Source organism: Chaetodon trifascialis, chromosome 8, assembly GCF_039877785.1.
Source record: "Chaetodon trifascialis isolate fChaTrf1 chromosome 8, fChaTrf1.hap1, whole genome shotgun sequence".
Taxonomy (NCBI): domain Eukaryota; kingdom Metazoa; phylum Chordata; class Actinopteri; order Chaetodontiformes; family Chaetodontidae; genus Chaetodon; species Chaetodon trifascialis.
This window is the reverse complement of record NC_092063.1, coordinates 22792495-22806084: the sequence shown is the minus strand read 5'-3', so window position 1 is coordinate 22806084 and position 13590 is coordinate 22792495. Positions and strand designations below refer to the sequence as shown.

Sequence of the window (13590 nt, the reverse complement as noted above, 5' to 3'; positions counted from 1 at the left end):
ACACACACACACAGACACACGCTTACACAGACAAATGAGAAAACTCTTCCTGCCTGTACACAAATATGCATGAATAAACACGACAGCACAGTTACTTTGACACATCCTGCTCCCTGTTTAACTCGTAAAGAACAAACAGAAAAGTCCACACACACACACACACACACACACACACACACACACACACACACACACACACACACACAAACACACACACACAAACGCGCACACACACACAAACGCACATTCACAAAATGAATCAAAGCCATTGAACTAGGCCTGGAGGCCCTGAGAAGTGGCCCAGGTGAGGTCTGTCTCCAAGCCCACTCCATTATGACAATCTCCACACAGGCAACCCGACCCAAGCTAATTAACGGCCTATTACTATGCAGATATATGCGGGGCCAAGAGCAGAGCACAGGCAATAAATGGGCTTGATGAACGGGAGAGGGGCAAGAAAAGGGAGGCTGGGGGTGGGGTAAAGGAGAGGGATGGGAGAAGAGAAAGTAATAGGCAGACAAGAGGAAGGTGGGAAGCCAGGAAAGTAAAGGAGAGCCTGGGGGAGAGGGAGAGAGTCAGGGAAGGATGGTGACATAAAGGAGAATGAAAGCAGGACAAGTGCACTTTACACTCCTCATTACTAGTTGCTTGTACAGCCTGTGATTCAGGAATTAAAGGTTATTGTCATAATTTGTACTTCTGAGTTTTTAACTCTTTTCAGTGTTTTGGCCAAGGAACTAAATTTAGCTCCTTGGGCACAGTGTTCTTTGATCTTCTTTATGACCTGATATTGATATTGATTATTCTTTTATTTCACAATAGCAAAAAATAATGTAAAAAAAGAGAAAGGGAAAAGGATGGAGCAAATATTTTAAATGATGTAAACATTAGCGGAGGAAGTAATGCTGTCATCAATCTCCGCTTGGCAAGAGAAAGAGAAATCCACTTTGAGTATGCCACAGATGCATTTTCATTTCAGGTGTATTGACACAAAGTGCAGGTAGCTAAATGTGGGATGTGAGTCTGTGCCAGATGGAGAAGACAGAGAGAGTGAGAGTGTGTGCAACGCTGAGCAGTGAATCCCACTCAGCGACTTCAGAGGAGCAGCCAAGAGTCATTTAGGGAATGACATTTTATTTATTTTCATTTAACCTTTATTTAACAAGGCAGGTCAATTAAGAACACATTCCTCATTCATTATCAGGCCGATCTCACTGCTGCTCTGCCTCTCCTCGTCTCCCCCCTCCTCTCTTTGTGGAAGTTCAAATGAAAATCTTCACTGGAGATTACAATTTTAGGAAAATGACTAATTGATTTTGATATTTTTTCAGACGAGTGTATTCCCATTTAAACTCCAGGTCTGTATCTTGTGGTGGTCTACATGGCATTAAACAAGATACGTTTGAATCCAGCAGAATCACAAATGTATGTTGTTTCTACATGAAAAGAAGATAAAATGATGCTTTTTCTTGTTGTTGAGGTCCTGCTGGGTTTTTTACTTCAAACCAGTGTGAGAAGCTGACTTCTAAGTAATGTAATCTTCTAATCATACTCACTTATTCAATATAAATGCACCAAAGAGCTATATAGTTACACAAATGTTAACAAGGTGTACCGTGCACTTCAGAAGTGACTCTTGATAATGAACCTACCTTATCAAGTTTTGATATCTAACAGAGACACTGTTGGTGGCTCTGCCCATTCACTGCTTGAACAATGTTAGCAATGTTGTCAAGCTATGTTCTCACAAGATTTGTCAACTTTTAAGCCCCCTTTTGTAAAGACTGTTGTGTAGTTTTGAATCCGAGAAGTCCCGCTTCAGCACTGTTAGATGATAAGCTAAAACAGTGATATGACATGCTAAACAAAGTAGCATCTGTGTGCTACCCGCCAGCTGTTGGTACTTAAAAACTACCCTGCTAGCTGCTAACGTTTCTCACCACAGTTCACTCCAGCTTTTCCAAAATCAAAAGAACACAGAGTAACGTTACAAAAATGAAAAAAACAAAAACATCTTTGGCAGATGAAAAATAAATGGAACAGCACCAGCATGCAGAGAGGAGATAACAGCAGTTTCAGTCGGTAGTTTGGCCACCTCACGTCATTAAGCATCATTAGCTAGAGCTGAAAGTTGTCCTTACAGTCAACAACACTGAAGGTCAACAACTGAAACAACTTTCCCCTCTACAGCTCCTTAAGTTATCAAGTTTTATTAAAATTGTGGCTCTTGCAGTTTCAATAGAAAACAATCTATTGTTCAGCTCTAACGACTGTAGTACAAACAATATTTCATCAACTGGAGTAACACTGTAGATGTTACAAAAAGCTAAAGACTATGATTAAGTACCATTCATAACAATTTCAATGAACTGCCCTCGTCATCAAATCACAGTAGTGAAAATAAAGACTGTGAAGTCTCCTCAGTTCCTCTGTCCTTCAATGTATAAACACACTAAAACTGCTCTACGACTAGTGCTGAAGAGTCAATCAGTATTCCTATACTTAGATTCGGTATAATTCATTTCAAAGAAACACAACTGACGTGTTTTAGCCTCCCAAGCTTGGCTGCCCTTCTAGGTCTTGCATGGTTAGGAATCGATTTATTATTTCACTCACCAGTAGTTGCTTCATTGCTTGAGATTTAATTAACTAATTGATTTGTAAAAAAGTTGAATACATTGAATAATGAATTAGCAGAGGTCGCATGCTGTTCTCTCCATTCTCCATTATAGGAGTTATTTGCAGGCCAGTATTTTAGGATTATTGCTTTTGCAAAGGAACCACAGTCACCTTTGTATTGATCAGGACTTTCCACCAGTCTGCATCTTTCTGGATGTGTGATATCATTGTATACTGGTATATAGCATTCAGGTTATTTAAAAATGTTGAATTTTGATAAAAAACTTACGATTGATGGACGCTGCAGTTGTAGAAGACCAAGTCCACACTGGCAAACTTCTTCCCCGTCTCCTTCGACTTCAGATACAACTTTATTACACGCTGGTCACCTACAAGGAGTCACAAAACACCAGATTACTGTAGCAGTGCTCTTTCCTTTCAGCAGTATTAGTATATTTCTGTAGTGTATTTTCGGTTTTTCTTGGCTTTTTGAAGCCACAGTGTTTGTGCTGGAAGGTGAGCAGAGCCTGGAGCAGAATCAATACAAGCAGTAAAGACATTCCTGAGTGAAGGAAACAGTTCAGCTGTTCATATACATTTATGGGCTTTGTGCACTAAGTTTGTGAATCAGCAGTCTTCTTTGTTTTGATAAACAGAAAGAAAAGGGTGCAGTTAAAGAATAGAGTAATTCATGTTTCCCACAGTTGAATGAACAGGCTGAATGAAGCAAAAAATAAAAAAATAAATAAATGTTTGTGCAACATCAAACAAAACAACTAGAGGAGCCGTGATGAAGTCATTTCTCTAAAAAAAAGTAAAGTTTAAGAGCACAAGATGTCAGCTTATTATTTTTACCTTTTTTTTCATAAAGAGAAAAATTAAAATACATGAATAAATAAATAAAATACTCTTATAAATAAATTATTTTGACAGTGGTGCTGTCACCGCCCGCTCACCTTTCAGTTAATCACATGCTGCCTGCATGAAGCAGAAAAACTCTACCTGAATTAGCCAAATAACAACGAAGTAATTCTGAATAAATTATTAGGTGCTACTGTGACTGAACACTGACACAGAATTAACGTCTTCTTACTCGTTTGTTTATCTAGCGTAACAATGCTGCTTATACTACCTACCTAGCCGGCTAGCTAGCTTTAGATACTGTGTCTGTGCACTAGCAGACTTTCGCTGATTATGCAGAACATAAGCATTGTTAGCTAACTGTAGCAGATATACTTGCACCTTGCTTAAAGGTGTAAAGATTTATAATGTAACATTGATAATGATGTGTTCATTCGTGTATGATCACCTGAAAATAAGAATCGTGTTTTCGTTACCTTAGAATAAGCTGTTCATCTGTTCAGAATAAGCATCTACAGAGTGGGCAGGTCCACCATGTTGCATCACCATTTTTCTACAGTAGCCCAGAATGGACATACCAGAAACTGACACTAGAGAGGGCATTTTGTGTTTTTCACCTTTTTAATGGCCATCTTACCATGCTTGGTAAGGGAGAGGTTAGGGGAGGCGGTACTCAGTTGCAATCTGCAACCTCACCACCAGATGCCACTCAACTCTACACACTGGACAATGGGGAGACATGGGGGGTATGTGATTGGCTGAAGGGTGAGTGGGCAGCAGCTATCTGACTGCTGTCATGGAATTAAAGTGTCACTGTGAAAAAATGGCAATATAAAATAAAAACCTCTGGAAATACAAATCTTATGATGAAAAATGAAAATCGGATTCAGTGTAATTCTGTTACTATGAAACTGAATGATGAAATTATATTCCATAGTAATGAGAATGTATCCCTACATTCTTTATCTTTACAGAATGAACATTTTCCTTCAGGTAGCCCCCAGGAAGCAAAATTGAAAGAAGAATTCGAGTCTTTCTGGAAACATCCATGATTCCAAACCCTTCATACACCCTGTATTTTTGAAATGCTAGGATATTTATTTTTACCTTGGTCTCTCGTGATGGGGGCAACCTCTTTCGTAGACGGGGAGAGGCAGAAGATCCGTCCCCCGTAGATGCGTCCTTCTGTCTCTACATAGTCATCAAACGAACAATTCACTCCAGCAGAGAGACTGGGCACATTCTGCGCCTGAAGAACCAACTAGGAGAAGGAAGGAAAGGTGAGGGACAACACACATTTAAAATCTACCTTTAGTTTTGCAATCTGCAACATTTCTACTGTCCCACAGTAGAAAGTGCTGCTCAGATATATGTCTTAAAACTCCTTTTTCAGCTCATACTCAGAATCATGGACACATGATAACACAAGAACAAGCTTTATCTCTCTTGCTCATATTTGATTTACTTTTTTCCATGTCTTCCAGTCACATAAATATGCACACAAACAATACACACACATCTAAGCACACGTTCACTGACACACCAACACACTGTACCTGCACTTCTGACATGGTGACAGAGACGGTGTCGGGTTGGACGGAGAGTCGGACGCACTGCTCCACTCTGGTGGTGAAACGCTGAGGCTCCTCTGCTCGATCGCAGCGATCTTTCCTCGAGCATCTAAAGCAGGAATATACACTTCAGTTGCATTTCCACTCAAAAACCTTGACAAGACTGTATGCCGATTTATTTTGCGTTGAATTCACCCAGCTGTTTACAGTTGTTCTTGTTTGGGTAAAGCACATTTTGTTTGCTGGGTTTCAAGCAGAGAGTCTGTTTATTAGTTGCTGCATATGAACAGACTGTACAGTTACATGGCTAACACAGTGGTAACTGGAGTATCTGGAATATAGTGTTGACATGAATTCAGCACTAGGTCATTGGCACTGCATCATTGTACTGGCAATCATAGTCTGGTTCGTAGGATCTCAGCAAATTCGGTATCCTGACAACAATATGTATGAGGATTGTATAGTATGTAACTAGGGGCTGCGTTCATCAAAGTGAAGATATGATTTACCAAGGTCTAAGAGCAGTTATAACCAATATAAGACTGTCTATCATTATGAGACAAAAACAAACATAAAGCCCAATACACAAGCAGAGTGAAAGAGAAATGGGGCATAGCGTTCGTTCTGGCAAAGCTCTGAAGCCGCACTTGCATTAGCTGATTGGCACCAGCTGCTCATTCATGCTTCACCATCAGTGACTCATTCATCAGCTGCTTGGCTATCAGCACAGATGTACATGCTGGCCTTTAAAGGCTGACACTCCTCACTATTACTCTGATGACACTCTCTTTGAGAGCTCGCTCACAGAGCAGAACCTTTTCCACCACATCTAACTGTATGATTTGCTGCAAATAGTCAAATCCTTAACACAGGTGTCTCTGACTGAATTAGCAGATGCAGTTGACTGAGCAGAAAAAACAAACAAACAAGCAAACAAAGACTTTCCTGAGCACGGATTACATCATGAGGAAATGTGAAATGGCCAAAGTCATGCTGATTGGACTGTAAAGTGTCAGATTGGGAAACATCTGAAGCCCCCTGTGCCCACATTTTTCCACCGTGAAATTCAGCAGGCAAGATGACTTCACACAGTGATTAGCCACATGCAGTGGAGGTTTGAAGCTCTCTCCAGCTTTTCTGTCCTTCACATAACTATATTCCATCACTTTTTACATGTACAAACGGGTGCAACACTATCAACTGTCCAAGACTGTCCAAAAGTCTGTGGCGTTGTCACATCAAACTCCTCTCTATATCTGTTAGCCCTGCTCCAAACAGCTAGAAATACTTTTTCCTTTAGTTATGGCTGGACGACAAGTTGTACAAACCACTTCATTTTGAGCATACACGGGCAATAAGTCTAAGCAACAGGTCACAGGCCAGTCGTACAAGTAGACAAAGCAAAGTGACACAGTGATGCACCTGCAGTAAAACTTAATCTCCCACAGATGTGTGATGAAAAACAAATTTTTTATCAGTGACCATATTTGTAAATCTATGATCACAGAGGAGCTTCAGAGGTAAACAGCTTTTATGTTGCCATTCAAAAATCTCATTTTTGACACAAAAAATACATGTGAGTAAATACATTTGCAACATGCATTTTCATCTTTGTGCAACTTTTTTTGCAATCGTTATGTGTTAAAACACATTAGGAAATGCAATGCACCACAAAGCTCTATATGATGCTGGTTACAATGAACAAATTTGTGACTAATAAAAATGGCATTTACACAATTTCCACAATTCTGTCCATTAAAGTCAAATATTATAATTAACTGCGGGACACCCACTGCAATGCAACCACTCAGCATTACTGCATGAATACAATGTAGTGAGCAGGATATGCACTTACACATTATGTAGCACACACCAGCCACAGTGAGGGTCTCCTGATCCCAGACAGGCTCCACAGGAGGCGTACTGCTCACAGCTCTCCACTGGTACACGGGTGACCTGAAAATAAAACACACACAGGAACACACACCTGGTTAATATTGCACACAAACACTGTGTACACCACCTGCAAACAGCTTAGACCATATAGGCTGGATGTACACAGGATCTACCGAGGTGTCCTGTGCCTGGAACATGAGATTAAAGGAACAAACCCACTGTGACTATCAGAGATAAACAGCTCTGGAGGTTCTGCTTACAACTCCACACTGCTGCATACAAGGCTAGCTAGAGGGAAGAAGTAGAGGTTTAAACACATGTAAACACACAGATGGGTTAAGATTACACCCTCTTGACAAACAGCTCTCTGTAATATACTGTCTGCCGCCCACAGTTCTCCAGTGGATCAGAAAGTACTGATGCAAGCACGCAGTTTACTTCAAGAGACACTAAACAGAAACTGGAAAAAGTAAACTGCTCACAACTGTCCACTGGAGCTGGAAACTAAAATATCTGACAATGTCCTTTCAAATTAAAACTGGGCCTTCTGGCCACTTATTTACTTTCCATCCTGTACAAATTGCCGTATGACAGGATTCCAGATTACCAGGTGCACATACTTTTGCTGTATTATCTTGTTTTCCCAGGATGTGCGTTTGTAATTTTCCATTGCATGTTGAAGAATTTTTAATCAGCTCTTTTCACTTGTAGTATGAAAACGGGATTACAGATTCATTAAATTGAACTGTAACAGACTGAAACTGAAAGAAAACTGATCCCAGAGGAGTACTACTCAGCTCATTATGTCATCGCGGTTATTCTGACTTGCATGGCCAAGTTTGGTCCAGGCTGAAATATCTCAAGCACTGTTGGGTGTAGAATTGCAGACATTCATGGTGCCCAGAGGATACAGCTGGATGAATTCAGTGATCACAGTGATCCTCTAACACCACCATGAGGTTGACATGTGTGGTTTGGGGTAAAATGGTTTGACTATTGGATGGATTGCCATTAAATTTGGAACAGACATTATTGTTCCCCAAAGGATGACTAACAGAACTCATGACATTCCCATCAGCCTCAGCTGTACTTTGTGTTTAGTGCTAATGAGCAAAGGTAAACATTATATCTGTTGAGCACTGTCATTGTGAGCAGATTATCATGCTGATGCAGCATTTAGCTCAAAGTCACACTACAGCTTCACAGAGCTGCTAGCATGAAGACTTCTGTGAATTGAAAGCCTGTCTTACAAATGAAGGAGGAGTTTGAAACCATTTACCAGGCAGGTAAATGAGGATGTAACAAAGAGAGCACTGAGGTGCATTATGGGAGCTGTAGGATCCAGCATTTTTGAAGCGTAACCCATGTGGATATCTCTGCCTCTTCTGCAGATGTGTGATTAAAAAATTGCCAGAGTATCCCTTTGAGGCCTTTTATGCTGCAAAGAACCTTTTTCGTTGCGCGGTTTTGCCTCGACTTCACTAAGATACATGCTGACACATGATATCTCACCACACCACGATAACCACAGTTTTATTTGTTTAACTGTTGTTTTGTTTGTTTGTTTGTTTGTTTTAAACATATAACCTGGCTGTCATGAACTACAATGCCTCAAAATCTATCAGAATGGGAGCGTTATCTCATTCAAATGAAATTTGAGCATAAGGGAAATGTTTGACCTTCATTCAATTGTTTTTTGTTTTTTTTTTCCAGTGTGAAGCTTAGACATGGCGGACAGATTTCTGCATGAAGCCTCATCAGAACATAAGACCAAATTTGCTCAATGCCTGTGAATTCCTTCCAAAGAATATGCTATTGTACTTAACGCCATTGAGATAAACATCGAGGATTACTCCTTTTGTCCGCTAAATCTCTACCGGCTGCCATCTGTGTGTCTGCATGACAAAGATAAAATGGAACTTTAATGATCTCTTTGGGGAAATTGGAGAACTTGGGTATTAACAAGGACATCAAACAATGCTATCCACATTTACCTGCCTCTTAAACTGCAACCACAGAAGTACCCGAACATCAGAGGAGAGAGTGAGATGGGGAGGAATCATTTAAGAAGTCCATTTCCACAGATAGTTGTCTTTGCAGTTATCATTAAACAGACATGTTTTCTGCTGCTGCCTGCATTTTCACCATCCACCATCTGTCTGCACGATTATCAGGAAGAGTTACCTTGAATCTCACCCAGGTTGTATACTCTAAAGTCAAGGAATTATCCGTTAAGAAGGTATTTTGAAATGCTTTAATCATACCTGTGCACACTCAGTTCTTCTCTGTTCTCTCTTAAATCTCCAAAATCACCAGTGTATCTGCATCCATGTGTTGTATCTCAAATTGCTGGATGCAGTTTGCCAGTGACAGACGGACTGGCAGACAAGGAAGCTGCCTCAGGCAAACACACACACAGATGCACACGCACACACACACACACACACACTGGTGAGAAAGTTAGTATTTGGACCAAACTGAGAGTCTGAGACAAGTTTTCTGGGGCAGTTGTTAAATACTTAAATACATTGCTGACCACCCAAGACACGCTCGCACGCATGGGCACATGCACGCACACACACCTCCAGCTGCCTCAGTCAGGTGAGGGACGACATCACTAACACCGCAAAGGCAGGGGGCACACCAGGTGAGCTGGAAGGTGGTGAGGGTGAATTCTAATGGCAGCTGCAGGCACTGCAGTGGAGAAACCTTCAAAGAGGAAACTCTACCTTTATGTACGTTTTTTTCTATCCCTCTTCCTTCAAACAGTAAATCAGGCTCTTTTCATGTCTTTTACATGAACAACTGCCGCATGATTAAACAGACACAAACGTATATTTTGGTTTTCATGTCACCGTACTTTCAAAATATCCATTCTGCATGCTATCTCATTTCTCATTTCTCATCCAATCAGTGCATTAGTTTTGAACTGAACATCACAGCCTTTTTTAATTTGAAAATTCTTCTCCCTCATTCTCTCTGTCGCTCCACTAGGACCTGCTCCAGTCGTGACTCGTGTAGGCAAAATAGTCTCTGAATCTGCATCAACACTTAAAATTCATGACAGCACTTTGCACTCAATTCGTGGTGTGGTGAGGCAGTTTGGTTAGTTTGTTGGGGTGCCAGTCCAGCTTCTCTCCTGACATGTATGATATAGTAGTTTTAGGATATATAACAATGAAAATTCAGTATCAATTCCAGTGTGCAACACCAGATCACAAATTCTAAGACATGAAAAACAGAGCACACAGTATTAGCAAACCACGAAACTGTATGAAAGTATGATTAACTGGTGTGTGAGTGTAAAAGTATAATAGTAGTATATATGAAAATCAATTCTTTTACTCGATTCTTTAACCCCTGAGTGAAGTATCTTACCAGATTGTCATGAAATTTGGTACATTCATGGCCCCCAGAGGTTGACTTTGGTGATCACCTGACTTTTGCTCTAATTCTCCCAATGATGTTGAAATGTGTCAGCAACTATAAGATGGATGTGGTCCCTGACTTATCAAATCTTGTGACACCGGCAGCTCAAATTTCCCTTATCCACTGAAATATTTCATGAGTTTCAGCTGTTGTCCTTATTAGCGAATGCTAGCATGCTGTCATGAAAAAGGTAAGACAGTGAATGTGGTAGATATTATACCCTCTAAACATCCTTGCCTTACAAGTACAGCCTTACAGACCCCCAAGGCTGGCTGTAGACTCTAAGACTTATTCACAACTACAGGGCAGCAGCAAACATTTTCACTGCCCGTAAGCTCTGCCATATTAGTAAAGTCATTCCAAAACAAATAAATATAAAGAAAACTCCCTTTTTCTTTTGCCCTTTGTGGTCAGGATATACATGTATATGATGTTATTTACAAAGTTACATCCCTGCACAGCTTTCATAACTACACATCCCTAATCTAGAAGCCAGCAATCCCTCCATTTCATCCTCAGACTGTACATCTTCTCCTTTTGTGTCACTCTGATATACAGTTGGACACAATAGCTTATGGCAGATTCATTGCATGATAATAGTAACCTGTGTCTGATAACTATTATAATGCTGCCATTACCAGGCACAGGCCTCTTACAGGACACCAAATAGCAGCAAATTGCAGTCATTACTTGTGCCTGGACAAATACCACGCTAGTAATACAGCCTGTCTGATAGAGGGAGGAGGAAAAAAAACATGTCGCGCTCAAGCACAACAGCCAGAGAGAGAAGTTTATTCAATGGGGCTTTGTGGTAGTGGGGCGGATGATGTATTCGAATGGAACAGTTCAATTATTGAGTTTTAGAAAACAGATAATGGGATGGGAAACGGGAGATGCTCGGCCAAAGACTCTTTGTCTTACTGAGGTGGCTAGGGAGCGTGTGTGTGTGTGTGTGTGTGTGTGTGACAGTAAGTAAGTGAGAACCACCTATTTATATTAAATATGGCATTTTCATCCCTGGCCTATTTGCTGCTGCTGAGGGAAACATTCATCTGTGGACAGTGGAGGGAGGCGGGGGGGAGAGGACAGGAGAATTAGGAGACGAGGTAGAGGATGACAGCAAGAATGAGATCACAATGGAAAAATGTCCATTTTAACCATTCATTTCAGTCTTCCAACTGATAATGGGCAGTGTTTCTGACAAAAAAAGAAAACATCCAATGGGGTCAGATGCTTTTTTTTTTTTTTTGGTCATGTTTCCAGAGTGAAGGAAAGAGGGAGAGCAGAGGAGGTGAGGGAGGGGTTGAGGGGTATTACAAATAAATAACGGCTTCGGGGTCATGATAGAGAGGCTCTTAATTTGCTAATTTGCCTAGTGGCAGATGAGAGGAGGGGGGGTAGAAAATGGAAGGAGGGGTCGGGGATGAGGGATGCTGGGAAGGATGGATGAGAAACACATACAAATGTAATTGCAACTGATGTTTCATTCCACATAAGGAGCCCGTGCGGTCCCAGGCCGCCGCAGCTATAGGCCCGGCTGTAATTGTCCCATCTGTATAATATTGGCTGAGAATATAAGGCGCTATCACGACACAATAGGCTGATGGATGGGTTATTCGGCCAGCCAGACAGACTTTATGACTGCCGTATGAACACACATGTAACCAGCGACAAAGTGCACGCAGATATGCAATCTGTGGCACGCACATTCTGACGTAAAGCATTTTGCACATAAAGATCGTCTTCACGTGTGAGTTAATAAACTATTCCTCCAACACGTGAACGTGAATTACAAGTCAATTAAAACAAGGGGGCTCGCCGCACACCCAGCATGCAGCTACGCACACGCTAGATAGATCTGCAGTATGAATATCAACATGCACAGGTGTATAACAAATAACAGCAGAATGTAAAATAAACACCTTTTTTTTTCTTTCCTGTTACTTTTCTTATTTATTTATTTATTTCTCTGTCCAATTTCCTTGCTTTTTCTTTCTCTCTCCATCCCTTTGTCTCTCTGTTATGCTCTCATCTGTCATGAATTTGGCTGGACACACCGAAAAACACAGCTAATGAGGCCATAGATCACAAGTAGACACCGACAAACACAACCTTGGAGGAAACAGACACAGAGAAGAGAAAAAGAGGGAAACTACAGAGCCTGGTAAGGAGTGGATCTCTCTATCATTATCCTTTAAAAATACATTCTTGTTTTCTTAAGCTGTCTAATCACTAGCAGGTATCAGCCATATCTCAACAATAAGCAGTTTCATGCCCAGAGGCTGTGGAGACCCTACATGCCTTTGACAACATATATGAAAAGAAAAACCTATCCAACCTACCTCACAACCTCATGGTGACAATAAGACCAGTTTTTTGATGGATTAAACAAAAAAGATTCAGCAGGATAATTAGTGCATTTTACAGGTGCTAGTATGTGGTCTCTGTTCACTGCGGGCAAAGCCAGACTAGCTGTTTCTCCCTGTCCACTCTGTGTGCTAAGCTAACCATGAGTGGTATGAATCTAAGCATCATCTAAGTCTTGGCAGGGAAGTGAATAAGCATATTTCCCCAAATTATATCCCAAAACTGTTCCATTCCAGTGACATATAAAATTGTCCTTTTCATGGTGCTCAGCTTCAAAAATCTGCACACACATTCAAACATGCAAATGTATGTATGTGAAAGCTTTAAAGATCTGATCCAAACCAAGCCCTCTATTCTCTTTATCACACACACACATGCTCTCACACACACATGCTCTCAGACACTCAGTTTAGTTCCTTCACAAATCAGCTTCAGCCCATTTCCTTGTTCAGACCCAAGTCACGCCGTCCCTCTCAACCACATTAAGACATCTCTCTCTCTCTCTCTGTCTTTTTGACCGTCTCACAAATCACATTCTGATCAGCCGATCACTCATCTCTCTGCCTTGACAGACTGTTGACATGTTGACAGCTGGGGTGCGTGTGTGTGTGTGTGTGTGTGTGTGGGGGGGGGGGGGGGGGGGGGGTAGTTGTGTGTAAGTAAAGAAGGATTTTAGCAGATATAATGCCATCCAAAAATATGCTAGTGCAATGCTAAATTTCCTTGAGTAGATCACACCAGTGTTAAAAGACAGCACCCTGCAAATATGAGATTACTACAATAAAAATGGGAGTCAATGAAATATGACATTTAAAAAGCCATTAAGATTTACCTTAAGTTATTAGCC

General features: G+C 41.0%; 1 protein-coding gene across 2 annotated transcripts in view; it reads right to left on the bottom strand.

The window, feature by feature from the left end:
* plxna1a (plexin A1a) overlaps positions 1–13590 on the bottom strand; it is a 248462-nt gene that overhangs the window by 108196 nt on the left and 126676 nt on the right. For both annotated transcript variants that reach the window (XM_070968471.1, XM_070968472.1), the window contains exons 5-8: positions 6907–7007; positions 5037–5160; positions 4588–4741; positions 2909–3008 (exon numbers count right to left, since the gene is read on the bottom strand). In XM_070968471.1, coding sequence (XP_070824572.1) covers positions 2909–3008; positions 4588–4741; positions 5037–5160; positions 6907–7007 — 479 coding nt within the window. The remainder of the gene's footprint in view (positions 1–2908; positions 3009–4587; positions 4742–5036; positions 5161–6906; positions 7008–13590) is intronic.